The sequence below is a fragment of the Canis lupus genome, chromosome 13 (assembly GCF_003254725.2).
Source record: "Canis lupus dingo isolate Sandy chromosome 13, ASM325472v2, whole genome shotgun sequence".
In the NCBI taxonomy this organism is placed as follows: Eukaryota; Metazoa; Chordata; class Mammalia; order Carnivora; family Canidae; genus Canis; species Canis lupus.
In genome coordinates this window covers 37,709,110-37,735,143 of record NC_064255.1, presented here as the reverse complement: position 1 = coordinate 37,735,143, position 26,034 = coordinate 37,709,110, and the positions used below count along the sequence as shown (strand labels likewise).

General features: G+C 65.7%; 2 protein-coding genes across 4 annotated transcripts; one reads left to right on the top strand and one right to left on the bottom strand.

The window, feature by feature from the left end:
• Nucleotides 1–690: 690 nt before the first annotated feature.
• SCRIB (scribble planar cell polarity protein) lies at nucleotides 691–19,078 on the top strand. Of its 3 annotated transcripts, XM_025450605.3 has the most exons (36): nucleotides 693–942; nucleotides 1,698–1,815; nucleotides 1,921–1,999; nucleotides 2,089–2,178; nucleotides 2,273–2,329; nucleotides 2,428–2,491; nucleotides 2,588–2,662; nucleotides 2,731–2,875; nucleotides 3,172–3,290; nucleotides 3,474–3,673; nucleotides 3,935–4,101; nucleotides 4,199–4,329; nucleotides 4,421–4,546; nucleotides 5,302–5,472; nucleotides 5,706–6,092; nucleotides 6,797–6,859; nucleotides 7,205–7,294; nucleotides 7,721–7,798; nucleotides 8,408–8,731; nucleotides 8,818–8,898; nucleotides 8,982–9,236; nucleotides 9,514–9,624; nucleotides 9,722–10,015; nucleotides 10,107–10,295; nucleotides 15,427–15,537; nucleotides 15,619–15,666; nucleotides 16,498–16,560; nucleotides 17,006–17,113; nucleotides 17,197–17,356; nucleotides 17,429–17,564; nucleotides 17,653–17,844; nucleotides 17,933–18,075; nucleotides 18,151–18,188; nucleotides 18,294–18,368; nucleotides 18,563–18,614; nucleotides 18,697–19,078. In XM_025450605.3, the coding sequence occupies exons 1-36, from the start codon at nucleotides 784–786 to the stop codon at nucleotides 18,840–18,842; spliced, it is 4,845 nt and encodes a 1,614-aa protein (XP_025306390.3). In that variant the 5' UTR covers nucleotides 693–783; the 3' UTR covers nucleotides 18,843–19,078. The 3 variants fall into 3 exon arrangements, with proteins under 3 accessions (XP_025306391.3, XP_025306390.3, XP_025306392.3); XM_025450606.3 differs by lacking the exon at nucleotides 6,797–6,859 and having other exon boundaries at nucleotides 691–942; XM_025450607.3 differs by lacking the exon at nucleotides 18,294–18,368 and having other exon boundaries at nucleotides 694–942.
• A 268-nt stretch (nucleotides 19,079–19,346) lies between these two features.
• IQANK1 (IQ motif and ankyrin repeat containing 1) lies at nucleotides 19,347–25,536 on the bottom strand. The gene is given in 14 exon segments (XM_035699328.2): nucleotides 19,347–19,461; nucleotides 19,463–19,661; nucleotides 19,708–19,842; nucleotides 19,914–20,007; nucleotides 20,100–20,208; nucleotides 20,344–20,436; nucleotides 20,538–20,595; nucleotides 20,661–20,779; nucleotides 21,122–21,244; nucleotides 21,331–21,433; nucleotides 21,549–21,696; nucleotides 25,086–25,170; nucleotides 25,245–25,332; nucleotides 25,475–25,536. Coding segments are annotated over 14 exon segments (1,524 nt in total). The 3' UTR covers nucleotides 19,347–19,353.
• Between the last annotated feature and the right edge of the window lie 498 nt (nucleotides 25,537–26,034).

Genomic DNA, 26,034 nt, shown 5'->3' with positions numbered 1-26,034 from the left:
CCTGGGGGAAGGGGGTGTGGGGGAAGGAAAGCGGCGGAGAGGGGCACCTTGGAGCCCTGCAAGACCTGGGTTGGGGCGGGGCGGGGGGAGGGAGGGAGGGTGGCAGCGGCCGAGCGCCGAGGCGCCCCTGCTGCCTTGCCCCGCCCTCCGTATCACCTGTTCCCGCGCAGTACTGGGGGGAGGCCCGTACCTGGAGGGCGGGGCGGGGGGGCGGAGGCCGAGGCCCCGGGACGCGACCCGGTTGCGCACGGGAGCCCGTTCCTGGCTGGACTTCATGTCCCATGGTGCTCTGCGCTCCGCGCACGGCTGCGGAGCTTCCCGGCGGGCGGTGCGCGGGGCCGCTACGGGTTCTCGGAGGCGCCGGCACCGCGGGGCCTTGTGGGGGTTGCAGTTCCCGGAGGCGCTGGGCGGCGAGGGCGGGCCTCGGCTTCCCGGCGGGCTGCGCGGCGGCCGGCGGTTGTCGGCGGGGCAGTCCGGCGGGCAGCGGCGGCCGTCCTGGCTGCGGCACAGCTGCGGGCGAGCGGGCTGGGCGGGATGCGGGGCCGCCGCCGCCTCCCCGGAGTCTGAGCGCGGCCGGCCGCGCGCCCTCCCCGGCCCCGGCCGCACCCCGCCCCCCAGCGCGGGCCGCCTTGGGTCGAGCGCTCTGAGCGCGGCCGGGCCCAGCGCCGCCGCCGCCGCCGCCGCCGCCCCTCCCCCGCCCGCCGCCGGGCTCATGCGGACCGAGCCCCGCCCCCCGGCCGAGCCCGCCGCCCGCGCCCGCGCCTGAGCCCGCCCGCCCGCACCATGCTCAAGTGCATCCCGCTGTGGCGCTGCAACCGGCACGTGGAGTCGGTGGACAAGCGGCACTGCTCGCTGCAGGCCGTGCCCGAGGAGATCTACCGCTACAGCCGCAGCCTGGAGGAGCTGCTGCTCGACGCCAACCAGCTGCGCGAGCTGCCCAAGGTGAGCGCGGGGCCGCCCCGGGGGGGGGGGGGGGAGTTGGCGCTGCCCTGCAGGTGGGCCCGGCCCTCGCGCCGCCTGCCCTGCCCGCCGCTCGCCTCCCTGAGGCTGCTCCGGAGGAGAGGCTGGAGGAAGCCGGTCATGGGAGGATTTCCTTTCTGGACACCGGGTGCTGAGTGGCCGGTGCCTGGGGGCTGCGAGCCTCCAAGGGCGTGGCGGCTGGCCGGCTTGGAGGGCGTGGAGGGCATGGAGGGCCGGGCTCTGGCCTCGCCGCCGGGAGCCTGCACGGCAGCCCGGACCTGCGGTCCCCCTCTGCTGCTCCCGTAGCCTTTGTTTTTTTTTCTGTCTTTTCGTAGGCATCAAACTCTTGCCACAGGCTTGGGCGGGGTGGCTGGGGGCCCGGGGCTCTTCCCGGGTGGGTGGAGTCTGCAGGGGAACACACACAGCTACCCAACCAGGAGGCGAACTTCTCAGCTACTGCTCGACTCGCAGGCCTGGGGTCTGTCGTGTGGCGGGAGGGTGGCAGGGACGCGTCCGAGGTGACGTGAAGGGACCAGGTACTGAAAGTTAGGAAGTTGGAAGTGTTAGCAAGACGAGGGCACCCATCTTTCCTTCTTTTGCTGCAGGGGGCGGTTACGGGGCAGGACCCCGGGTTCCTTTGTGGCCTGAGCCAGGCAGAGGCCGGTGGGAGCTGCGTCTGCTCCGGAGGGGGCCCCCGCCACAGTCCGTCCTCCCCTGACCCCTCTCTCTGCCCACAGCCTTTTTTCCGGCTGCTGAACCTCCGCAAGCTGGGTCTGAGCGACAACGAGATCCAGCGCTTGCCCCCTGAGGTGGCCAACTTTATGCAGCTGGTGGAGCTGGACGTGTCCCGGAACGGTGCGAGCCCAGCATGGGTTGGGGTGGAGCCCGGGGTGGCGGGAAGGGCTTTGAGTTCTCGGAGACTCTGGCTGTCACTCCAAGGTGACCTCTGTCCCACTGCAGACATCCCTGAGATCCCCGAGAGCATCAAGTTCTGCAAGGCTCTGGAGATCGCGGACTTCAGTGGGAACCCTCTGTCTAGGTGGGTGGTGGCCACAGCGGGGGCAGTAGCGGGCGCGGGGCCTGCACAGCCCCCTCCTGGACACCTGAGGTCCCCTGCTTCTGCTGTAGGCTCCCCGAAGGCTTCACTCAGCTGCGCAGCCTGGCTCACCTGGCCCTGAATGATGTGTCCCTGCAGGCGCTGCCCGGGGACGTGGGCAAGTGAGTGCTCTCCAGGGCAGGGGGCCTGGCCCAGACCCACTCCTCTGCCCGCTGCCCCGGCTTCCATCATGCCCCGCCCTGATCTCTCTTTCAGCCTCGCCAACCTGGTGACCCTGGAGCTCCGGGAGAACCTGCTCAAGTCCTTGCCCTCGTGAGTGGGCTTCGGTCACCTGCTGGCACCGGCTCGGCCGCGGTCCTGGGGGGCCTTGGCTCACGTGGCCACAGCACAACCTGCTGTTTATTCCGTAGGTCTCTGTCCTTCCTGGTCAAGCTGGAACAGCTGGATCTGGGAGGCAACGAGCTGGAAGTACTGGTGCGGAGAGGGCGGGGCCGTGGCGGGTGAGGCAAGGCGGGCGAACCCCGGGCTGTTACTCTGACCCCGTTGCCCTGTCCCTGTCTGTTTTTGCAGCCCGACACCCTCGGGGCTCTGCCCAATCTCCGGGAACTGTGGCTGGACCGGAACCAGTTGTCGGCACTGCCCCCGGTGAGTGAGGGTGCGGCAGCCCCTGGCTCGTGCCTGGCCGTGCCCTGACCCTCCGCACCCACCCGCAGGAGCTGGGGAACCTGCGGCGCCTGGTGTGCCTGGACGTGTCGGAGAACCGGCTGGAGGAGTTGCCCGCGGAGCTCGGTGGCCTGCTGTTGCTCACTGACCTGCTACTTTCCCAGAATCTGTTGCAGAGGCTTCCTGACGGCATCGGTCAGCGCCAACCCGGGCACTGGGAGGGGCGTGGCTGGCCGTGAGGCCTGGCCCAGAGGAGGGTCCTGGGAGGAAGACCTTGACTGGGCTCCGAGAGACGCCCCGAGAAGGGGGCAGGATGCTGGGGGCATGGGGAAGGCCGGGCAGGGAGGCCACCAGGGCGTGCAGAGCCGTCCTCTCTGGGGCTGGGGAGGGCGGCGGGGAGGGTGCTGCCTGGGCCGGGGCGGGGCTCCGAGCTGTGAGCTGCACGGGCCCTCCACCCCCTGCAGCCCGTCACCCCTTCTCCCCGACACCAGGTCAGCTGAAGCAGCTGTCCATCCTGAAGGTGGACCAGAACCGTCTGTGTGAGGTGACCGAGGCCATTGGTGACTGCGAGAATCTCTCAGAGCTGATCCTCACTGAGAACCTGCTGACGGTACGGCCCAGCCTGGCAGGACCGGGGGAGCAGGGATAGGGTGCCGCGGCGCGGGCCCAGCCGTCTGCCTGGATGGGAGGCTGCCGGTGGGAAGCAGGTGCTGGGGGTGCCCTGAGGGGTGCTCCTCTCCTTCCAAATTCTGGTGGCTTTCTGTCAACCTTTGGCTGTCCTTTTCCTGCCTAGGCTCTGCCTCGGTCTTTGGGGAAGCTGACCAAGCTGACCAACCTCAATGCAGACCGGAACCGCCTGGAGGTGCTGCCACCGGAGATTGGAGGCTGTGCGGCCCTCAGTGTTCTCTCCTTGAGGGACAACCGCCTGGCCACTCTGCCAGCCGAGCTCGCCCACACGGCTGAGTTACATGTGCTGGACGTGGCCGGCAACCGGTGAGTGCCCACACCCCCCCCCCCCGAACTGGGCTGGCCGTGCCCACCATCCCCCGCCCCCACCGGGCTGGCCGTGCCCACCATCCCCTGCCCCCACCGAGCTGACCCTGCCCACCATCCCCCCCACCGAGCTGGCCGTGCCCACTGTCCCCTCCACCACCGAGCTGGCCGTGCCCACCGTCCACCCCCCCGCCACCAAGCTGGCCGTGCCCACTGTCCCCCCCCCCCCCAACTGAGCTGATCGTGCCCACTGGCCACCAGGCTGCAGAGTCTGCCGTTTGCGCTCACCCACCTCAACCTCAAGGCTCTATGGCTCGCTGAGAACCAGGCACAGCCGATGCTCCGGTTCCAGACGGAGGATGATGCTCAGACCGGCGAGAAGGTGCTCACCTGTTACCTGCTGCCCCAGCAGCCCCCACCCAGCCTTGGTAGGTTGCTGGCGACTGGCAGCTGGGAACTGGGGTGGGGGTGGGGTATGGTTTCAGATGAGTGGGGCTTCCTAATGCTAATGTGCGTCTCCCTTAGAGGAATCAGGGCTGCAGAGCAGCCCTTCGGAGAGCTGGAGCGATGCCCCGCCCAGCCGCGTCAGCGTCATCCAGTTTCTGGAGGTCCCCATGTGCAGCGATGATGCCGAGGGAGCTGCTGCCGAGAAGCGGGTATGGCGAGGGGCTCCCTGGGTGGGCTGCTTCCTCCCTGCCCTCACCTGACCCTACCCTGCCCCACCGCGTGCCCTTGTGCACATTGCAGGGCCTGCAGCGCCGGGCCACACCTCACCCCAGCGAGCTGAAGGTGATGAAGAGGGGTGTCGAGGAGCGTCGTGGTGAAGCCTACTCCTGGAAGCCTGAGTCCAGGCTGCCCTCGCCCCTCGAGGAGGTGCCTGTGGGAACCTGCACTGTGCCCAAGGGACACCAGCCTGGCAGGCTTGCACCTCTTGGGAGCTCTGGGTGTCTTGTCATCCTGGGTGTGGGGCTCTAGGGCTCAGGGTGGCTGGGGTGGTGGGGGATGAGCCTGGTGGGTGGTCTAGGGCCACGTGTGCTGTGCCCTCCCTTGGAGCAGGGTCATGTCATGCGAAGGCTACTGGGGCAGGTGCAGGGGAGCGTGTGCTGTAGACATGCAGGGCAGGAGCACGGTGAGCTGCCAGAGGTGGCATAGGGGTTGGAGCATGAGGCCCCGGGGTCGGTGTCCTCCACAGGTTTTCACACCACCGGCAGGGGCAGCATCAGCTTCAGTGTTAGGAGCTGGGATCATAGTCCAGCAAGCTTGGTTCTGCCGCTTGAGCTTCTAGCATCAAGGGCAAAGGGAAGCTTTGGGATCCCTAGGGTTGCAGCAGGGTGCCCATGACACCTGGGGGATGTAGAATGCCCCCCCCCCCCCCCGCGAAGCTGCTGTTCACACAGCTGTGCTCCATCAGGGCCCCTCGCTGTTCTCAGGCCAGTGTTCTCCAGGGGCTCGTTGTTGTCTTGTTTTCGGGAAGAGCTCTGGGAGGTCCCCAGAAGCATCTTTGCATGTCATCCATTCGGTCTGATGGCAGCACGACTTGCCTGCGGACTGGGATGGACGGCCCCCACCGTGCCGGACTGAGCCCGCCAGGGGTGCTATGGACTGACCCGCTGCCCCACCCGCTCCAGGACAAGAGACTGAGCACGGAGTCCGGCCTGAGTGAGGATTCGCAGCCGTCCACAGGCACCGCCTCCCAAGGTGAACCTGAGGGGTCACTGGCAGACACCCAGGGGCTGAGCCAGCAGGAAGCCGCCCCCAACGCCCAGGAGGAGGCTGTGGAGGAGGAGACGTACGAGGAGGTAAGGCTGGCGCCGGAGGCCAAGCAGATGTGTAGGTGGGACCCGCCAGTGTGCGGCTGGGCCTCACGGTGGGCTCTCCCCGCTGGAGCTTGGCCAGGCCTCCGCCCCCCGTGTCCGTTCCCACAAGTTCCCTTGCAGGCTCTTTCCCGGCCCTGAGTGCCGTGTCCGACGCCATGCTACTCAGAGGCCCTGGGGGGGTGACCTGCCACCATCTCACGCCTGGCTTCACACAGCCCACAGTGCGCTTTGCAGAGGACACGCTGCTGCTGCCCCCAGCAGGGGAAGATGGCGAGAGCGAGGAGGGGCAGCTGGAGGCGCCCTGGCCCCTGCCTGGCGGGAGGCAACGTCTCATCCGCAAGGACACACCGCACTACAAGAAGCACTTCAAGATCTCCAAGCTGCCCCAGCCCGAGGCCGTCGTGGCTCTGCTGCAGGGGGCGCAGCCAGACGGTGAGGGCCCGGCAGGGGCTGGGGGCTGGCACAACGGCCCCCACACGCCCTGGGCTCCACGAGCCGAGGAGGAGGACGAGGAGGACGAGGAGGAGGACGAGGAGGAGGAGGAGGTGGCAGTGGCCGAGGAGGACAAGGAGGAGGCCGTGGTCTCTGCGCCCTCCATCAAGGTGGGTCTCTGCTCACAATCCCTCTCGACCCCGGGCTGCCCTGTCCCCGCAGCGTCTCTGCTGCTGCTTGTCAGTCTGCGGCCCGAGTCTGGCTGCCAGGGGAGGGCGCTCCCCAAGGGCTGCTGCTCTCCACACCCTCCTGGGCTGGTTTCAGATGGGTGCTCCGAGGCCCCATCCCCGGGGTCAGGCGGCCCCGCCATAGCTGCCCAGACTCTTGTTTCTTTTCATGTCCTCCTCAGAGCTGGGCTTCAGGCCTACTGGACCCTCACCCACATCCTCTCCCCAGCCCTCAGGTGGCTCTCGGGCCCGCCCAGGGTCCTGCCTGTTTCCCCGGGGGCATCTCACCCGCTCAGCATGCCTGTGCTTCTGACGTCAAGGTCTCGCCCTGCACATGGGCGTGATGCCGTGGCTGCTGAGGGCCTTAGGTGCCTGGAATCCGGGACAGCCGGGCATGGCCTCAGCCTGCTGTGGGGTCCCCTGGACCAGCTGAGCCCGTCCTGTGTGATGGTGGCGGTGGTGGTGGCGGTGGTGGCGGCCACAGTCCTGGACTAGAAAGGACCCCACGCCCAGGGAGGGGCTGGCGCTCGGGCTGCGGGAGCTTGGTGTGGTTGTGCCTCCCTTCTGCTCTTGGCGGGGCCGAGTGAGGTGGTGGCAAGGCAGGGCGGTGGCTCACCTGCATGCCTTCACTGGTCCTGTCCTAACAGGGGGTGTCGTTTGACCAGGCCAATAACCTGCTGATAGAGCCCGCACGCATTGAGGAGGAAGAGGTCTGTACTCGCTCTGTGCTCTGTGTCCCGGGCTGTGGCCTTGCTTTCCCGGGCTATGGGCGCTCGCTCCTCCGGCCCCCCGCACGCCTGCGCAGACCCCCGCCCCTTAAGAGCTTCTGTGCACCCCCTAGGGTTGGGGCGTGCCGGCCTCCAACACAGGCGACAGCCCCGGCATGGGGCCCGGGGAAGGCAGCAGTGTCAGAGGCGGGTGTGCAGGAGGGGGCAGGGCGCGGGCCTCCAGCCAGGCTGTGCTCTGCCCTGGCAGGTGCCCGTCCCTGCGCAGACCCCCTGCCCCCGCCAGGCCCACAGCAGTCCCCAGACAGCGAGTATCTGTTCTGTTTCTAGCTGACGCTCACCATTGTGCGGCAGACGGGGGGCCTGGGTATCAGCATCGCTGGTGGCAAGGGCTCTACGCCCTACAAGGGGGATGACGAGGTGAGGAGCCATGCCGCCTCGGGGACCCCTTTCCCGGCACCCTATTTTCCCATGAGGCCTGTGTAGTCCTGCGGGAAGTTGTGCCGCACCTTCCGACGTCTTGGCGCACTTTGTTCTGCGCCCCTGCTCACCCTCAGGGCCCCCTGCCAAGGCGCCCTGTCTGACGGTGGCCCAGGCACCACCGCCCTGCCTGACGGTGGCCCTGCCTGACGGTGGCCCAGGCAGGTTACTTAGACACGGTGTGCCATGCGCCAGCCCTCGGCGCTCTGCGCTCCCCCCTTCAGTGGCCTGCGCTGGGCTTGGGGCTGAAAGTCATCCCGGGAGGTCAGCCTGTGCCTTCCAGCTGCTCGCCCCCGGGACAAGCCAGGCCGGGCCCTCAGGGCCTCTGTGTTCTGGTTCTCCGTTCAGCTCCCGCTTCTTCCTTAGGGCATATTCATCTCACGGGTGTCTGAGGAGGGCCCCGCAGCCCAGGCAGGGGTCCGGGTGGGCGACAAGCTCCTCGAGGTGAGTCGGCGACACGTCTCAGGGTCCGCGCAGCCCTGGCCATCAGGGCAGGAGCCCAGGGGTGCAGGCGCTGGCTGTGCCGGGAGCAGCGGCTGGGGAGGCGGTCAGTCCTCTAGCAGCGGGGCAGGGGCTTCCACAGAGGCTGCGTGCGTGTGCTGACCGGGCGGGCGCACCGGGGCGAGTCTGATGGCGGCTGGCCCTTCCTGCGGGGGCCCAGAAGGGGCAGTGGACGGGGGCCACCAGCCAGCTGCGCGTCCGCCCAGGCAGGGCTGAGGTCCCATCATAGCTTTGGGAGGAGCTGCTCTGGCCCCCTGGGTAGGGAGAGCTGAGCTGGAGGGAGGGAGCCTCACGGAGCCGGGGTCAGGGTGAGGCGCAGGGTCAGACGCCCAGTGAGCTCAGGCGCCGGAGGCATCTTGAGTCTGGGGCTGCCTGGGTTGGGGACGGGCGGGGGGAACCGCAGGGCCCGGGTGTCCCCGTGTCCCTATCAGCCGCTCGCATCCTTCCCCCCGGGGTCACACAGGTTGGGGAGTGGTCCGCAGCGGGAGTGTGCGCAGAGCCCTCGTGAGGCCGCAGCCCCGTCCTGACACGCGTCCCACTCCTGCTGTGCAGGTGAACGGCGTGGCCTTACACGGCGCGGAGCACCACCAAGCTGTGGAGGCGCTGCGGGGCGCAGGCACCACCGTGCAGATGCGGCTGTGGCGGGAGCGCATGGTGGAGCCCGAGAACGCGGTCACTGTCACGCCGCTGCGGCCTGAGGACGACTATAGCCCGCGGGAACGGCGGGGAGCCGGCCTGCGCCTGCCCCTGCTCCAGCCCGAGGCCGCTGGGCCCCTCCGCCAGCGGCACGTGGCCTGCCTTGTGCGCAGTGAGAAGGGCCTAGGCTTCAGCATCGCCGGCGGGAAAGGCTCCACACCTTACCGGGCTGGCGATGGGGTGAGGCAGGGGTGGGGGGGGCCGGGCGGGGAGGGGGCCGGGCAGAGACTGGGACTCAGTGCCTCCGGCCCTCCTTTCTGCTGCAGGGCATCTTCATCTCGCGCATCGCAGAGGGGGGCGCTGCCCACCGGGCGGGCACCCTGCAGGTCGGCGACCGTGTCCTCTCGGTGAGTGGGGGGCACGGGGCCTGTGTACTGCCCTGTCTGCTCTGCTCCCCCACAGGGCCCCCTGACTGGCCCAACTCTTGCAGATCAATGGGGTGGACATGACTGAGGCCAGGCACGACCACGCCGTCTCCTTGCTGACCGCCGCGTCCCCCACCATCGCCCTGCTGCTGGAGCGGGAGGCCGGGGGGCCCCTTCCCCCCAGCCCTCTGCCACACTCCCCCCCACCCCCTGTCACAGCCCCCAGCACCGTGGTCACTGCCAGCCCTGGAGAGTCTGGGCCGCTCAGGCTGGCTCCTAGCCTGCTGGCTGCCACCTTGGAGGGGCCGTACCCGGTGGAGGTAAGACCCAGGCCTCCCTTACCTGTGCCCGACTCTCCCCACGTCTCCCCACAAAGTTTTTGGTGTGGATGTTAGTTCCTCCGGGCGGGAAAGCAGGTGCTCTCGCCCTCCAGGCCCACTGCCTCACCATGTGGTCCACGTGCCTTGAGTTGCCAGGGCCCCTCGCCCCTGAGGACCTGACTAGCCGCTGGGGCCCGTACACCCCCTGTGCTGGAGAAGCTCCCCGGGCAGCTCCAGGGGGGTTGTTCAGCCAGCTCGTGTCCCTTGGCATCCCCAGGAGATCTGCCTCCCAAGAGCCGGGGGCCCACTGGGGCTCAGCATCGTCGGGGGCTCTGACCACTCCAGCCACCCGTTTGGTATCCAGGAGCCTGGCGTGTTCATCTCCAAGGTAGTGCAGGCCCCACACGCGTGTCTGTGTACGAGGGCCCGGCCAGCCGCGGGGCAGCAAGGCCTCCAGCCCGCTGAACGTTGTCCTCCCCTGACAGGTGCTCCCACGGGGCCTGGCCGCACGTAGTGGCCTTCGAGTTGGGGACCGCATTCTGGCAGTGAACGGGCAGGACATTCGGGAGGCCACACACCAGGAGGCGGTTAGCGCCCTGCTCCGGCCCTGCCTGGAGCTGGTCTTGCTCGTGAGGAGGGACCCGCCACCACCGGGCATGCGGGAGCTCTGCATCCAGAAGGCCCCCGGGGAGAAGCTGGGCATCAGTGTTCGAGGGGGCGCCAAGGGCCATGCGGGGAACCCCTGTGACCCCACGGACGAGGGCATCTTCATTTCCAAGGTGAGGGCCCCTCCTTGGCCAGACCCACTCCATGGGATTCCTCGGTGGCAGGGAAGAGGCCCCCCAACGTCTGAGGCCTGGGTCTCTGCAGGTGAGCCCCACGGGAGCAGCCGGGCGCGATGGCCGGCTGCGGGTGGGGCTGCGGCTGCTGGAGGTGAACCAACAGAGCCTGCTCGGCCTGACACACGGCGAGGCCGTGCAGCTGCTGCGCAGCGTGGGCGACACCCTCACCGTGCTCGTCTGTGACGGCTTCGACACCAGCACCGTGGCTCCCGCTGAGGTCAGTGCCTGCCGCCTAGGTCCTCCACCCCCAGCCATGACGAGTGACTGCGGACATCTCTCCGCGTGCATGCCTCAGGGAGTGCTCAGCCTTCGGCAGGTGGAGGGCGGGTTGGGGGGTTAGTGCCAGGCCGTGGTCCAGGCACCCGCTCCCGGTGCGCAGAGGTTCAGCCCAGGGAAGACGGGGCACAAGGGCGTGTGGAACGACCAGGCCCTGGGAGGGGAGACAGAGCCGCGAGCTTCCAGGCAGGCAGCACTTGCAGGTTTGGGGGGTCTAAGCCACGCAGGTGGCCCCTGGGGCTGTACCTGCAGACCCGGCTGGGGACCCCAGCCTCTGGGCGCCGTCCTCTGCTGGCAGCTCCTCAGCAGATGACTTGTTCCCAGGACTTTAAACCTCAGAGCAGAAGCTGGGGTGGGGGTATGGCACGTGGGGCCCCTGCCGTCCTCCTGCCCACTCCCCCAGAGCGAGGGCCGGGGTCATGCCTGCCTGCAGCCCACCCAGGCCTCTGAGGGCTCTCACCCACACAGGGACGGGGCAGTCACTCAGGTCGGCCTGCGAGCACTGGTCTCTGGGGCAGCCACTTCCGGCCAGCGAGGGGTGGACGGGAACGGAGCCTGGGCTCGTGCCCCACTGGGCACCCGGGCGCCAGGCTGGGCCCCATGCCGGCCCCTCCCTGTGTCTTTCTGCGGAGGCGTGGAGAAGGTGGTCCTGGAGGAGGCTGTGTTTTTACTTTTTTCCGTGTGTGAGAGTTTTGAGGTGTTTTAATTTGTACGTTTGCTGATTTTAAAGCTGTTATCAAACAGAGGAAAGTGGCTGCACAGGCCTGAACATCTGACGGTGATGTGTCCCCGAGTTCCGGGGGGCACTCACACCTGGTGCAGGGTGCTGGCTCCCCATGGCACGCCAGCCAGCCCGGGGTCGGGGCGGGGGGCCCTGTGTGCTGCAGCCTGGGCGCTCAGCCTCATCCGTCCCCCTGTAAGTGATGTGCTGATGCACGTTCTGAACATCAGTCTCCTGTTCTGTGGGATATAAACCTTTGGGTCAATTTTGCTTTTGAAGAAGGGTTTCTTGGCAGTTTTAAAATTCTAAATTTTTTTGAATTAAGTTTTGTCTTTTATTCTGTGTCTTTTGGATTCAGGATTTTGTGTAGAAAAGTCTCCCCATTTTAAAGTTCTCCCCGTCCTACGTTGTCCTACATTTCTTTTTCGTACTAATAAAAGTTTTCAGAGGCAGGGCGGTGTGATCCTCCTGGGAGTGTTTCTGGGGGGAGTGGCTGTGTTGTGTCGGCAGTGGAGACTGAGCGCCCAGGTCCCCGCGGGCCCGGCCATGTGGGGCCGCCCTTGTGCCCGGTGTCCTCAGCCGCCGCATGGGGCCCTGGGTACGGTCACTTTCCGCTGCACCTTCATCTCTAATTGGCCGCGTTACCTGTTTTTCTTACATTAGAAGACTTCGGACTGGTTTTTGAGTGTTTGCTAATCTGGGGGTTCTGTGATGGGCGGGATGAGTAGAGGTCACCTTGGATTTCAGAGTTCTGTCCGCGCAGGAGCGTGTGTGCGCCGAGCCCATTGGTGGATGGCTGTGGCTTCCTTGTTAGTCTGGATCTCGGCAGCAGCCCCTTGGATCTGCCCCGGGACCTCTGCCTGGGTGACAGCGGCAGCCAGTGGCCTTGCCTCATTTTGACTCAAAGGGGCTGGACGTTTGCTGCAGTTCGTGAAGCCGCAGGGCGTGGGCTGGGTGTGCCCCAGATCCTCACCCTGCCCACCCCGCTCTCTGTAAACCGCCCCCGCGCACCTCCAGCCCTGTGGGCATCGGGGGCCTACAGGTGTCCTGTGAACCCCGCTCAGGTTCTGGAAACTGGCCTTGATGCCACGTCCCTGTAGCCGCGCTCCCCACGCAGCTGGAGGCCCCGCTTCTGCAGCGGGTGCTGCGCAGCTCATGGGCCGCTGCCCCTACCTGATGTGGAGCCCTGGGCAGATGCAGGGCTTCCCTCTGCCTCAGGGGCCTCGTCTGGGCGGCGTCTGCTTCTGGGCTTCCAGGGCGTGCCCACCGGCCTGCCAGCGCTGCTGCGCCCTGCCCTCTGGTCACATCCCTCCCTGGTGGCCGGCTCACCAGCCCGTTCAGCGGTCAGCGGGCATCTTCCAGCGGCTTTCTCGGAGAGTCCCCGGCCTGGTCCACACTCACCTGCCCCCTCCGGCCCCCTGCGCCCATCTCCCTGCCGCCTTCCGCACGCGCGGCTCCCTTCCCTCCATCTGTCCGTGTCGGTGAGCGGGAGGGCGTGGGGGTGTGGGCTGCGGCCAGGGGGACTGGAGCCTGACCAAAGCCGTGAGTTTGTCCTGTTGTCTTTGGTGTCGGTTCCTCGCCCAACATGGGGCTTGAACTCATGATCCCGAGACCCACCAAGAGTCACAGGCTCCTCTAGCTGGGCCAGTGTCCTGGGACTGTTTGTTGTTGTTTTTTTATTTTACTTTATTTTAATTTTTTTTTAAAGATTTTATTTATTCGTGAGAGACCCAGAGAGAGAGGCAGAGACAGGCAGAGAGAGAAGCAGGCTCCATGCAGGGAGCCCAATGTGGGACTTGATCCCAGGTCTCCAAGATCAGGCCCCGGGCCGAAGGCGGTGCTAAACCGCTGAACCACCCGAGCTGTCCTAAATTTTATTTTCTTTTTAAGAGATTTTATTTATTCATGAGACACAGAGAGAGGCAGAGACACAGGCAGAGGGAGAAGCAGGCTCCCTGCAGGGAGCCCGACATGGGACTGGATCCCGGGACCTCGGGAGACAACCTGACCCTAAGGTAGATTCTCAACCACTGAGCCACCAGGCATCCCAAAATACTGTGTTTTTAAGGCACTAGAAGTAGTTGTTTGTGTCGTTAGGCTCCCAGCTAGGTGTACCCCGGGCCTCCCGTGTTTTTAGGGATGGTTGTGATACCTGTGTTTCTCTCTTTGTGTGTCTCATGAATAAGTCTAAAAAAAGAAAAAGTGTAAGTAAATACATAAAATAACTTTAAAGATTTTATTTATTCCTGAGAGACACACAGAGAGAGAGACACAGGCAGAGGGAGAAGCAAGCTCCATGCAGGGAGCCCGACGTGGGGCTCGATCCTGGGTCTCCAGGATCACGCCCTGGGCCGAAGGTGGCGCTAAACCGCTGAGCCACCTGGGCTGCCCCATAAAATAATTCTAAGTTTAGAAAAAAAGTGGCAGGAACAGGCCACAGAATCCCGCCCCCGCAGCCTGTGTGCCTCCCCAGCCCCCACGGTGTTCCTCGTAGCTGAGGGCTCAGTCCAGGGGGCCCGGCTGCCCCACCTCCCTGACCTGACCTGGTTCAGAGCCCCGTGGCCTCTCGAGGCAGGTTGGAGTGGGTGCGTTTCTGACCAGGTTACCCCAGTGTGTCTCCCCACCCACCTCAGCCTCCGGACAGGCGTGGATGGCTGTGCATCCTGTCACTGGCAGCCTCCACATCGTGTCCCCAGGCTTCCCCACTTGAAGGGACTCTTTCCCCTTGGAACGTGGGGTGTAACTTGGGGACGTGAGGGTGTCTGGACGCCCTGCTCCTCGTCACATTTCCACCTGCCGCCCCCAGCACCCGGGGCTGCTCTTGGTGTCGGTCCCGTGGTGGTCCCGACGGGGATGTTATAGATCCATCCCCTGCGCCCGCCTGTTGGCCGTGGGCCGCCACGGGAGCCACGGGAGCACCCCCTTCCCCACGTGCTATCCCCGCGGCCTCACCGGCCTCTCGTTCCACGAGGGGCAGCGTGGCCGACGGGCGGGCTCCTGACATGGCTCATCTGTGAGCCGCCTGCTGCCCTCCCGGCCTGCGTCACGTTCCCCCGAGGATGGAGAGTGCTGTTCACGAGCCAGGTCTGCGCCCCGTGTGCTCACGGCCTCCGGACCTGCCGTGGCTGGGCTCGTGGATGGGAGCGCACATGGCCGTTTGGGAGTCCCGGCCCTGGGGGAGGGAGTTCACGGCAGGCCTCAACCCGGAGGCTGCCTTGCATCTCTGTTGCCTCTGCATCTCTCCGTCTGCCCCGTCCCTCCCTGTCCCTCCCCCCCCTTGTCCCTGCTCTGTCCCTCCCCATCCCTCCCTGTTCCTGCCCATCCCTCTACCTGCGTCCTCCCTCCTCCCCTCCTCCCGTGCTGTCCCTCTCTGTCCCTCCACCAGCCCTGTCCCTGCCCCTCCCTCTGCCTGCCCCTCCCTCTGCCTGCCCCTCCCCACCTGGCCTGAAGGCCCCGCCTCTCCAGGCCACCTGAGGCCTTTGGACAAGCGTCTTCCAGAAGTCGGGAATGTGGGTGCCTCAGCATGTCCTTAAATCTGCTCGTGTCAGAGTCCGTGTGCTGGTCGGGCCTCCGTCCCGCGTGTTCCCGCTGTGCCTGCATCTCTCAGGTGTTGCCCGCTGCGCCCACCTGCGTCATGAGTGGCGCCGTGTATCCTGACGGCGTCCCTGCGGGGGCGCCTCTGTCCTCACCCCCGTGGGGCTGCTGCCCTCCCCTCACCCGTGCTCTCTGCCGGCCGCCGGCGTGGGGGCTGCGCCTGCTCTGGTTCCTCCCGATGGTCAGGGCCAAGCTACGGGCCCCATGTGGGCCTGGGGGGACAGCCATCTGTGTCTCCATCTGCCTGCATTCCCGCTTTCGCCCCCCCACCCCTGCTGCCCGGCAGACAGTGGGCTCCCCTGTGCTCACAGCTGCCGTGTTGCTCTGGCATCGTGTCCTTTATTTCAGTCTATCCTGGGCGCTCGTGCTGCAGGTTCCAGAAGCGGCTTGTGAGTGCGAGTGGGGTCTTGTGCGGACACCCACTGCCCACTGTCCACTGCCTGCCCCCTGCCGTGTGGTCACCCCTCTGCTTCCTGGGCTCACCGTCCACAGTTGACCTCCCCGGCCTCCTGTCACGTGTCCAAATGGCCGCTGGTGCCCACAACGTGCTTCCATGACTCGTGGCTACCCCGTGTCTCAGACAGTGGCCCAGGTGGTCCACAGGGCCGGTCACGATCCCCCCCCCACCCCGCAAGGCTGCCATAGCCGCTTGCTCACCACCAGGTCTTCGGCTGGGGCTCTGGCTGGCCCCTGGAGGGGACCTTGGACCGGGGAGGGTGGTGGCCCTGACCTTAGCGTGCCCCTCTCGTCTCCTCAGGTGTCCCCAGGCGTCATCGCTAACCCCTTCGCGGCAGGCGTCGGCCGTCGGAACAGTCTGGAGAGCGTCTCCTCCATCGATCGGGAGCTGAGCCCTGAAGGCTGTGGCAAGGTCAGAGCGCCGATAGCGGCTGCCCCCAGGCCGGAGGGCCCGAGGCTGGCCGTCCCTGACCTGTGTCCCCTCTGCCCGCAGGAGAAGGAGCCGCCGGGACCAACCCCACAGTGGGGACTGGAGGCCATGGTGCGTGTCCGGGCGCCCCTGCCCTACACATGGGGCTTCCATGCACGCCCAGCCCCGGTGCCCACTTCCCTGTCCCCTGCCTTGCATCCGCAGGCCCCTCGCAGCGCTGCCGATTCTGCCGCCAGGTTCGGCACCTCTGGCCTCCACACCTGGCGCTGGCAGTGTCGTGTCCAGGTCACACCTCTGGCCCGGTCATGGAGACCCGGGGGACGGGGCTTCCCAGTAGGGCCTACAGGGGCGCACTGGCTGGGGGCACCCACGCCGGGGCCCTGCCTCCTCCTGGAGCTAGCCCTGAGGCAGCGGAGGGCGCGGGTGGCCTCCTAGGAAGCCCCCTCCCCTGACTCACCTGCGCAGGAGGTCAGCCCGGAGGGACCCCGACACCGGCCACGGGGGCAGGCAGCACGGAGCTCTGGGTCTCACCCCCTCTCCAAGAGCCATAGCGGCTGCCAGGAGGGTGTGCCCGGGGGAGCGGGCGGGGACTGCCACGGGCTTTAGTGCAGATCTTTGTTCCTTAGGCAGGGACAGCTGAGCGGGGGAGCCCGGGGGCGGGGGCGCCCGGCATCCCCTGCTCACATCCCTTCCATATATACAGGGAGGGTAGTGGGGGTGCTCGTGGAGCAACTGCCGCCCTGCATCGGGGAGCCTGGGGCCTCCAGGCCGTGGCCTTCGGTGGGGCTCCCTCGTGCTGGCTGCACCGTGGTTTCGGCCTGGGCTGGGGTCAGCTGGGGAACCGAGGAATAGCTTCTGGCAGCCCCCCCCCCAATTCCCAGCAACTCTTTGTGGGGCCTCAGCCCTGCCTGACCCTCCCCCGGCACTGCCTGACCCCTGCAGGTGCCGCCTGGGACCACAGGAGGGAAGATGGCCGAGGGTCCCCACTCCCCGAGCTGCCAGCAGGTGAGTGCACGCCAGGCAGGGGTACAGGACGGTGCCCCCTCCTCCACAGAGGCGGTGCCCTGGGACAGCACCCGCCAGCCGCCCCTCCCTATGCCCGGGGCAGACATAGCTGTGGGGGTGGGCAAGCTGAGCCTGCTGAAGCTCCCAGGTCTAATGCGTGGGGGCGGTGGGCGGGGGTCAGCCCTGGCAGTGCCCTCGGGCGAGGTGGCTCCAGTGGGTCTTTTCCCCACATCCCCACCCCCTCACCTGGATCCCAGTCTGACCTTCTGGCCCCACCCTGCCCTTTCCTGAGAAAACCCGTGTGGGCCTGGCCAGGGCTCGGTGGGCCCAGACGTAGAGGTGATGCCCTCTGAGCGCTCTGTGCTGGGCATGGGAGTTAGGCAGCTGGGGGAGGCTGCAGCCGGGACAGCTGTCCTCGCCGGCTCAGGTGCATCCCCTTCCCTAGCCCCCGTCCCCACCCTCTCCGGACACGCTGCCCACCAACGTGAAGCAAGCCTACAGGACCTTTGCTGCTGTGCCCGGCCCTCACCCGCTGCAGGACACCCCTGCTCAGGTACGCAGCGGGGCCCCTGCTGGCACGTGTGGCTGGGGGGCGGGTGCCCCGAGGGGCCAGGTCTCAGTACCCACTTCCCGCAGCCCCCCACACCTGGGCCCATGGCCTCCCCGGAGCAGCTTTCTTTCCGTGAGCGGCAGAAATACTTTGAGCTGGAGGTGCGGATGCCCCAGGCCGAGGGCCCCCCCAAGCGCGTGTCACTGGTGGGTGCTGATGACCTGCGCAAGATGCAGGAGGAGGAAGGTAGGTGTGCACGGGGGTGGGCGGGGCAGGCGGGTGGGCGTCCAGGTCTCACCCCCCCAACCCCCACCTCAGCCCGAAAGTTGCAGCAGAAGAGGGCGCAGCTGATGCGGGAGGCAGAGGACGGCGCGCTGAGCCTGGACCTGGACGGGGAGGCCCCCGACGACGAGGAGCCCGAGGAGCCGCCACCCTGGGCCGGCCCTGCTGCAGGGTGAGGGGCAGCACTTAACGTCTCCCCGGGATCCCCATGCCAGCGGCCCCCCACCCACCTGGTCCTCCTGCCTTGTCTTCCGGCCCAGGCTCAGCCCCTCGTCCCCCCAGCCTCTCGGAGGTGGCGCCCCGGTGCGCACGGCCAAAGCGGAGCGGCGCCATCAGGAGCGGCTGCGCGTGCAGAGCCCCGAGCTGTCCACGCCCTTGCCTGACCGGGCTCTGTCCCCTGCTGAGCGCCGAGCCCTGGAGGCCGAGAAGCGCGCCCTGTGGAGGGCTGCCAGGTGAGGCTCTGGTGGCCGCAGGAGGCCTGCCCGCCCCCACTGCCCCCCGGCGCGCCTGCCACCCAGCCCTGCCTCCCATTTGCCACAGGATGAAGTCCCTGGAGCAGGACGCCCTCCGCGCACAGATGGTCCTCAGCAAGTCCCAGGAGGGCCGGAGCCGGCGGGGGCCCCTAGAGAGGCTGGCCGAGGCCCCATCGCCCGCACCCACCCCCTCACCCACCCCCGTGGAAGGTCTGTGGCCAGTCTGGGGGGGGGGGGCACCCTACAGCCCAGACCTCTGCCAATGCCTACTTTTTGTCCCCCCAGACCTCGGGCTCCAGACCAGCACCTCCCCTGGACGCCTGGTGAGGAGCCAGCAGCTATTGGCTGCCCTGCACCCCTCCCCAGACTCCCCCTCCTCTGCCCCTCTTCACGCTCTCTGCCTTTCTCCTTCACGCTGTCCTTTCAAGGCCTTGTCTGGGAGGAAGTTTGACTACAGGGTGTTTGCAGCCCTTCCTTCTTCCAGACCTGTCTGTGAGCTGCAGGTACCAGGCCCATCGGCAGGACAGCCACGCGCTCCTCCTGCGGCCCTGTGCCCGCCCCCAGGCCTGTCCCCCTCCCTCTGCCTGTCTTCATCCTGTTCTGTGCGTGCGGGGCTCAGCGGGGACCCCAGGCTGTTGGGGGCGGCTGCCGGCAGGCCTGGGGTGCCATCCTGACCTAATCCTTCTCCCCTTCACAGTCCCCAGATTTTGCTGAGGAGCTGAGGTCCCTGGAACCGTCTCCCAGCCCTGGTGAGTGGCAGGCTAGGCCCAGGGACAGCCAGGGTGCCTGGCCCCCCATCAGCTCGCTCAGCCCCCTGCCTCTGCCCACCAGGCCTGCAGGAGGAGGACGGAGAGGTGGCCATGGTGCTTCTGGGCAGGCCGTCACCGGGCACCGTGGGCCCCGAGGAGGTGACACTGTGCAGCAGCCGCCGCCCAGTGCGGCCAGGACGCCGTGGCCTGGGCCCCGTGCCCTCCTAGAGGCTCCAGAACCTCCCCTGGACTTGGGGTAGGGGCCCTGCCAGCTGCACACCACCCTTGCCCTGAGTCTTTTAACCTGGGTGTTAGCATTTTAAAGAGATCCCTCAGGAGTTCTGGCCTCTGACTAACTGCCCCCTCCCCAGCTGGCACCCATTGGCAAGACTGTAACTAGTGATGTTTGTACAACCAAAGACTCTATTTTGTGGTTTAAAAGGAATAAAATTGACTACGTTTTACCTCTCGTCCGTTCATCTGTCTCACACCTCCAGCCTCCGACCCCCTGCCCCACGCCAGGCTGGGAGCCACAGGGAGGCCCTGAACTCCACAGCCCAACCCCGTGCTTGGCTCGGATTCGGCCCAGATGGGACGGGCCGCCCACTACCCGCAAACCAGGGTCCTCCGGCTGGGGCCCCTGCCTCACCCCGCTCCCCGCGTGGGCGCGTGCACGCAGCAGGACACGAGCCGTCCGGGGCCCGCAGTCCCGCGGCCCAAGCTTTATTGGGGCCCGGCGCTAGAGGACCACCCCCCCGGGGAGCAGCATCCTCACAGGGAGCAGCACCTGCAGCTGCTCAGCAGGCGGCCATCGGGCCTTGGTGATGAAGAAGACGCGGAAGTGCCCCCAGGCGCGCCGCCCAGAACTGCGTGGGGCTGTACTCGGGCTCGTCCGCGGGCCGCAGCAGCAACAGGTAGCGCTCCCGCTCCAGGAGCCCCCGGCTTCACAGCTCCTGCACCAGGCCCGGCTGCGTGGCCTCCAGCTGCTGCCGCAGCACGGGGAACAGGTCCAGCTCGTGCAGGTCGAACACCAGCGGCTTCCTGTACCTGCTGGGCAGGCCGATCAGCGGGGGTCCCCCTCCCGCGGCCTCACCTGAGCGCCCCCAGCAGCGCCAGCCAGATCCTCTCGGGCTGCAGGTGGGCGGGGTTCACCACGTCCACGTAGTTGGTGTCCTGGTAGCGCAGGAAGACGGCTGCCTGGCCCGAAGGGTCGATGACAAGGGGCCACCTAGGAGCGGCCACCAGGTCACTGTCACACCCAGCCCTCAGCTCATGTCCCACCCAGCCCAGGCCACTGACCGGCCATCAGCGTGGATGCGGTCACCCACGTCCTTCATCAGAATGTCATGCAGCTCAGAGACCTGGCATTTCAGCCCGGGCATCTCCTCCTCTTCTGTGGAGTCATAAGGGGAGAAGCCAGTGGGAGGACCCGATGCCTGGTCCCCCTCCCTGGGCCCGGGACCCCCGCCCGCCAGACCTGTCCACCCTCCTGGGTCTGCTCCCGCAGCTCCAGCCTGGCCATGGCCAGCGTCTCCTCAGCTCTCTGGGCCTCCAGCCATAGCTTGTCCACCTGGGCCTCTGCGTCCTTGATGGCCTGCGGGGGAGCCCACACTCTGCTCACAGCGGGGCTTCGCCCCCTCCAGTGCCACCCTGGGAGGCCGCTGCTGGAAGGTGACACCTACGGTGGGGGCAGGTGCGGGGCGGGGCACGACCCCAGAAGCTCACCCACCTGCAGGGTGAGCTCAGCCTGGCTGGCACACCGCCCTTCACACTCGTCCTGCTCCGTGATCCTCCGGTTGAGCTCACAGTAGGCCTGCTGCAGCTGAGCGGCCCCTTGTCAGCAGTCAGCGGGCCTCCCTGCCCGGCCGCCAGCCGCCCCCCGCCCCTACTCCCCTGCCCCCCACACACACCTGGGGCGCTCACCTGGGTCTGTCGCTGCTGCTGTGCCTTAGCTAGCTGTTGCACCTTGAGGTTCAAGCTGGGGTGGGGGGGCCGGTCAGAGGCGCTCCTGGCCCTCCCCCTGGCCTCCCCTCTGCCATCCCCCAGCCGCACCGCTTGGCCTCTGCCTCCTGCTGCTGCTCGGCCTCCATGCTCCGGAGCATGGCGTCGGTGAGGCCCAGGTCCCATGACTACAGCACACTGACCACGGCATCCAGGGAGGCCACCTAGGGACCGAGCACGCCCGTGAGCACGCCCGTGAGGAGCTCTGAGCCTCTGCTCATTGTAGATAAGAAGGGCACCAGCGGGCAGAAATGTGGCTCTCCCCGCTTGCCCTTGGGGTCCCAAAGCCTTGCCCATTGTGGTGCAGCACCCCCAAAACTGAGACGCCCAAGGCTCCTCTGGGCCTCCCTGCCGAGACCAAGCAGGGCCTGCATATCCCTTTCCCCCTCTGCTCCCCGCTCCACACCCCCAAGTGCTGTCCCTGGGGCCCTGCAGGCGAGCACCCTGGGCTGAGCCCCCATCCCGCCGCTGCCGGGGAGGGGTGCTCCTGGCTGCCCCCCACACACCTGCTCCGGGGTGCTACCGTCATCTGCACACACCCAGGGGTCGGCTCCAAGCTTCAGCACCTCCACGGCCTCCAGGTGCCCCCCGAAGGCTGCTCGGTACAGTGGGGTCCGGCCGAAGGCGCCCTGCGCGAGGGGCTCCTGAACAAGACTGGGGGGCGCAGGGGGCGGCGGGCGGGCGCCCCCAGCCCCGACCCCGGCCCGGCGTCCACCTTGCTGTTGGGGCTGGCGCCCTGCTTGGCCAGCAGCTGGATGGCGTGGGCCTGGCTGCCGGCTGCCACCTCCGACAGCACCGTGTTCCCGCTGAGGTCCTGGCTCTCCACAACACGCACCCCCGCCCACCCCGGCCCCCGCCCCCCTACCCTACCCTACCCCGCCCCCCACCCACCCCCTGACCCCAACCCCTACCCCAGTCCCCCGCCCCCCCCACCTCCCACAGGACCGCCTGGAGTCACTGTCGAGGGCCTCCTCCTGCAGCCGGGCCGCTGCCGCTCCTCCTGCCTCCTGCTCCCTCCGCACCAGGGCCATGAAGGCCTGCGGACACAGCCTCTCGGCCACCCGGATCTCAGCAGCTGGCCCTGGGGGGGAGGGGGCTCAGGAGTCCTGGTCCCCCCCAAGCTGCCATCCACGCAGTCCAGGGGGGCCCGATCCGTCACCCCGTCCCACCGGCCCAGGCCCAGAAAGGTTCTAAAATCCACAAAGGCCGGACACCGAGCCTCCCGACCTCAGGGCTGCAATGCAAGCCCCACTGGGGTGTAGACAGCACTTAAAAACAAGATATTTAAAATCTACAAAAGAGGCCACAGTGCAGACAACTGGGGGGGGCATGAGAACCCCCAGAAGCCACTGGAGACCACCTGGAGGAGCCAGCAGGGAACCTGGGGAAATGGCCTGGGGCAGAGAGGTCCCCGTGCACCCCTATGGGAGCCGCCCCGCCGACTGCGCCCTGGCTCCCACATACAGAGGGGGTGGCCCGGCAGAGGCCCCTGGGGCTCAGAGGAGGCATCTCGAGGTGCCGGGGACCGCATCCCCACGTGGCCACAGTGGAAGGTCTGAGCAGACGGCTGAGCTGGGGTCCCCACCTGCACCGGCCCACGGGCCCTCTGCCCACTAGAGTTGGGTGGGTCCCCTCTCTGGGCCTCCGTGTCCCCTTCTCTGAAACAGGGCAACGGTGGCAGTCACACCCCACCAGGCTCCCCAAAGTAACTAACTGCCCCGATGAGCTTCTGTGGCTCTTCTGCATCACAGCGGTGACCATGCCGAGCGGGGACAGCAGGATGGGGCTGGCCCAGGGCCTGGCCCCTCCGGAGGCATCAAGGAGGCCGCATGTGGGAGGTGGGGATGGTGAGGCGGGGACCCCGCAGAAGCAGGGCCTCTGGATGGTGCACACTAGCAACGGTTTAGAGATGAAGTTCAGATGAAGTTCAGAAAAAGTTCCTGAAATACATCTTAAGGAGTCACAAAAATACACTAGGAAGCAAAACGACCAGCATCACTCACATCCCAAGGGGGTGCTTGAAGCGCAGTGAGCACATCAGCCAAGCTCCTCGGCGCCCGCGCGGCCAGGGAAGGGCAGCGGCCGTGCTCTCCTGACGCCTTCGCGGCTCGCGGCCGCAGTAAGTCACCTCGGGCGACCCGGGGTCCACATGACCCGACAGGAAACAACAGTTCAAGAGGAGTCAAGCCGCGACCCCCCCTCGGCGGGGGCAGGTGCAAGCCGTCAGGATGCGCCAGGGGTGCGGGCGAGCGGTCCTCGCCAGGGGTGGGCTTCAGTGGCAGCACCCAAGGGACATCAGCACCCAAGGGGCGGCTGCTCCCGGGCCGGCCGAGGCGTTTGGCAGGTCACAGCGCCCGGGGGAGACACCGAGCGTGAGACCCAGCGAGCGCAGCACGGCTTCGGGCTTGCACTTGCCAGACTTAGCTGATAAAAATACAAAACACAATTTTGGAGATGTACGTGAGCCAAAGGGTTCGTTGTTTATCCGGAATTCAAGTTTAAACGAGGGCCCTGTGCGTTATCCGGCGGCCCCGGCGGGGAACCTGAAGGGCTCCATCGCTAAGGCCCCCTGCACTTACTCAGCCTTGGCAGGACCAAGGCGGTCTGGGGCTGCCCCCGGCCGCCGTAAATCCCTCGCAGGACAAAAACATTGTCCCGAACTTTAGCACACCTCCAGGAGACAGGAGACAGGAGAGTGTGTGTGTGCACAAGTGGCAGGAACGGAGAATCCCAAGCACACGCCGCACCCAGCACGGAGCCCGATGTGGCCTCGATCCCACAACCCCGAGATCGTGAGCGGAAACCAAGACTCGGATGCTCAACCGACGGAGCCGCCCAGGTGCCCCTCCAAAGTTCTTAATGTAGAATGCACGGCACTCAAAAGATAATCAGGGAAATGAAGAAGCACAGAGTGACTAAAAAAACGATAAACAGCAGAAGGAGACCCAGACAGAGCTGTCAAGCTGCTCCTGGACGCTGAGCTCAATGGGTGTGTGCCGGGCATTAAGAGACAGATCAAAAAGTCTGGGCGGGGATCCCTGGGGGGCTCAGCGGTTTAGCGCTGCCTTTGGCTCAGGTTGTGATCCTGGGGTCCCGGGATCGAATCCCATGTCGGGCTCCCCGCAGGGAGCCTGCTTCTCCCTCTCCTGGGTCTCTGCCTCCCTCTCTGTCTCTCATGAATGAATGAATCTCAAAAAAAAAAAAAGTCTGGGCAGGAACTGGAAACAATAAAGAACCAAATGGAAGTTTGAGACTGTGAAAACAAAACCTGAAGTTGAGAGATGGATGGGAGAGCTCTTAGCAGCGTAGCAGACGCAGCTGCACACGGACCGGTAACCTGGAGCGCCACGCGAAGGGAAGGGACATGGTCGGAGCAAAGGTGCAGGGACGGAAGGAAAGGTCTGATCACAGGGTCTCAAGTCGCCAACGTGGAGGACGGGGACGAGGGAGCAACATTCAAAGAAAACTTTTCAAGGCTGACAGACATCCAGTCACAGCATTGACATGCGTTATAAATTCAAGCAGGTTAGTGGAAAACAAGCGGGGCAACGCACACTCCGCAAAGCACCCCATGGTAACACAGCTCAAAACTAGACAGGGGGGGAGCCTGCAGATTAGTGGAAGGAAGGGACGCCCAGGCAGCTCGTCGGTTGAGCATCCGAGTCTTGGTTTTGGCTCAGGCCGTGACCTCAGGGCCGTGACCTCAGGGCCGTGACGGGATGGCGCCTCCCTCAGGTTCCACATTGGGCGTGGAGTCCGCTATGGATTCTCCCTCTCGCCCTGCCCATCCTTCCGCTCGCTCTCTCTCTAAAGTGAATAAATCAATCTTAAATAAATTAGTTAAAGGAAAAAAGATATATTACCTTTGAAGCGGTAAAAATAAATAAATGAATAAGGGGACCTGGGTGACTCAGTCAGTTAAGCATCTGCCTTAGGCTCAGGTCAGAATCTCAGGGTCCTGGGATCGAGCCCTACACTGGGCGCTCTGCTCAGCAGGGAGTCTGCTTCTTCCTCTCCCTCAGCCCCCTCCCCCACGGATGCTCGCTCTCTCAAATAAATATATATATATATTTTAAATTTAAGGCAAAATAAACACATCTTTGGGCCCCCTCGGCAGCTGGTCTCACTGGGGAGACTAACAGAGGGCAGGGCGATGCCGGCAGAAGAGAGCAGCCCAGCTGGGTGTGCAGGTGCAGGCGGGGCTGTGGTTCAATAGGGAGAGCACACCTGTGAGTGAATACGCACCAAACACTAACGTCACAAATACATGAGCGTTAAAACAGCACGTCCATGGGAGGAAGGTAGGTAGAGTGGTTAAGAGTGCTCAGGGCCGGGCAATGTCAGGGTAGCGAGAGTCATGCTGGGCTTGAGCACTCCGGGGCAGGTCCACCCCGTGTGAGCCCCCCTCGAGCACGGTGACGTCTGTGGCTTGCTCCTAGCTGATATGGCCTGGCGAGGGCAACGTGGTACTCATGATGACGTCGTACTCCACAGGGTTTCCTCTCAGCAGACTGGCCTTAGAGAAGCCGTGGCCGTGCTGGGGAACCGTGGCCATCTGTGGAATTGAAGAGCGCCGTGGCCAGCCGCCACCGAGAGCCGGGACTCAGGCCTGCACCACAGGAGACAAACCCGCAGACAGTGCCAGAGACCTGCACTGTGTGCCTCCCACTCGAGCCTCCGGATGAGGCTGCGGCCCCAGCGAGTGTCCAGATGGCAGCTGGAGCCCACAGGACGGTGCTGCCTTAGGTGGCTAAGCGTGTGCTTCTTTGTCAGGCAGCAACAGGAAATACAAAGCTATGCCCAACTGCTGGCAGCAGGTAAGCTTTAAGGCAAACAGCCTCGCTGGAGCTAAAGGGAACCATTCCAGAGCGATACGGGAGTAGTCCGCCGAGGCAGCAGGGCTCTTACACGCTGGCGGCATCTGGTAACGGCTCCGGAGTACATCAAGGAAAACTATGAAGAGAAACTGATAATAAACCTACAATCATAGTGGGGACGTTGGCGCGCCTCTGTCAGTACTCGTCAGAACCAAGCGCCCAGTAAGCCAGCGAGGACAGAGAAGACGTCTGCGGCGCCGCTGCCACTCCTTCGGGCTGATGGGCTGAGCGCGGGAGGCAACACTCTCTCCACGCACCCCGGGAAGATGTGCCAAAATTGGCTACAACCTGAGCTAAAAAGCTCATTTTAATAAACACCACATGGTTGAAGTCATTTAAAAAATACACTTTCTGAATAAAGTTGAATCAAGCCTAAAATCAAGTAAAAATTAAGTAGAGACACCCATGTGTTTGGAAATTCTCAAATACGTTTTACAATAGCCCATATGTCAGAGGAGAAAACAGAAAGAACGTGACACAGTCTGTTGAAGCAAATGTTCACGAGCAGGCCCGTGTGAAAGCAGCCCGTGTGGACCCTGCCG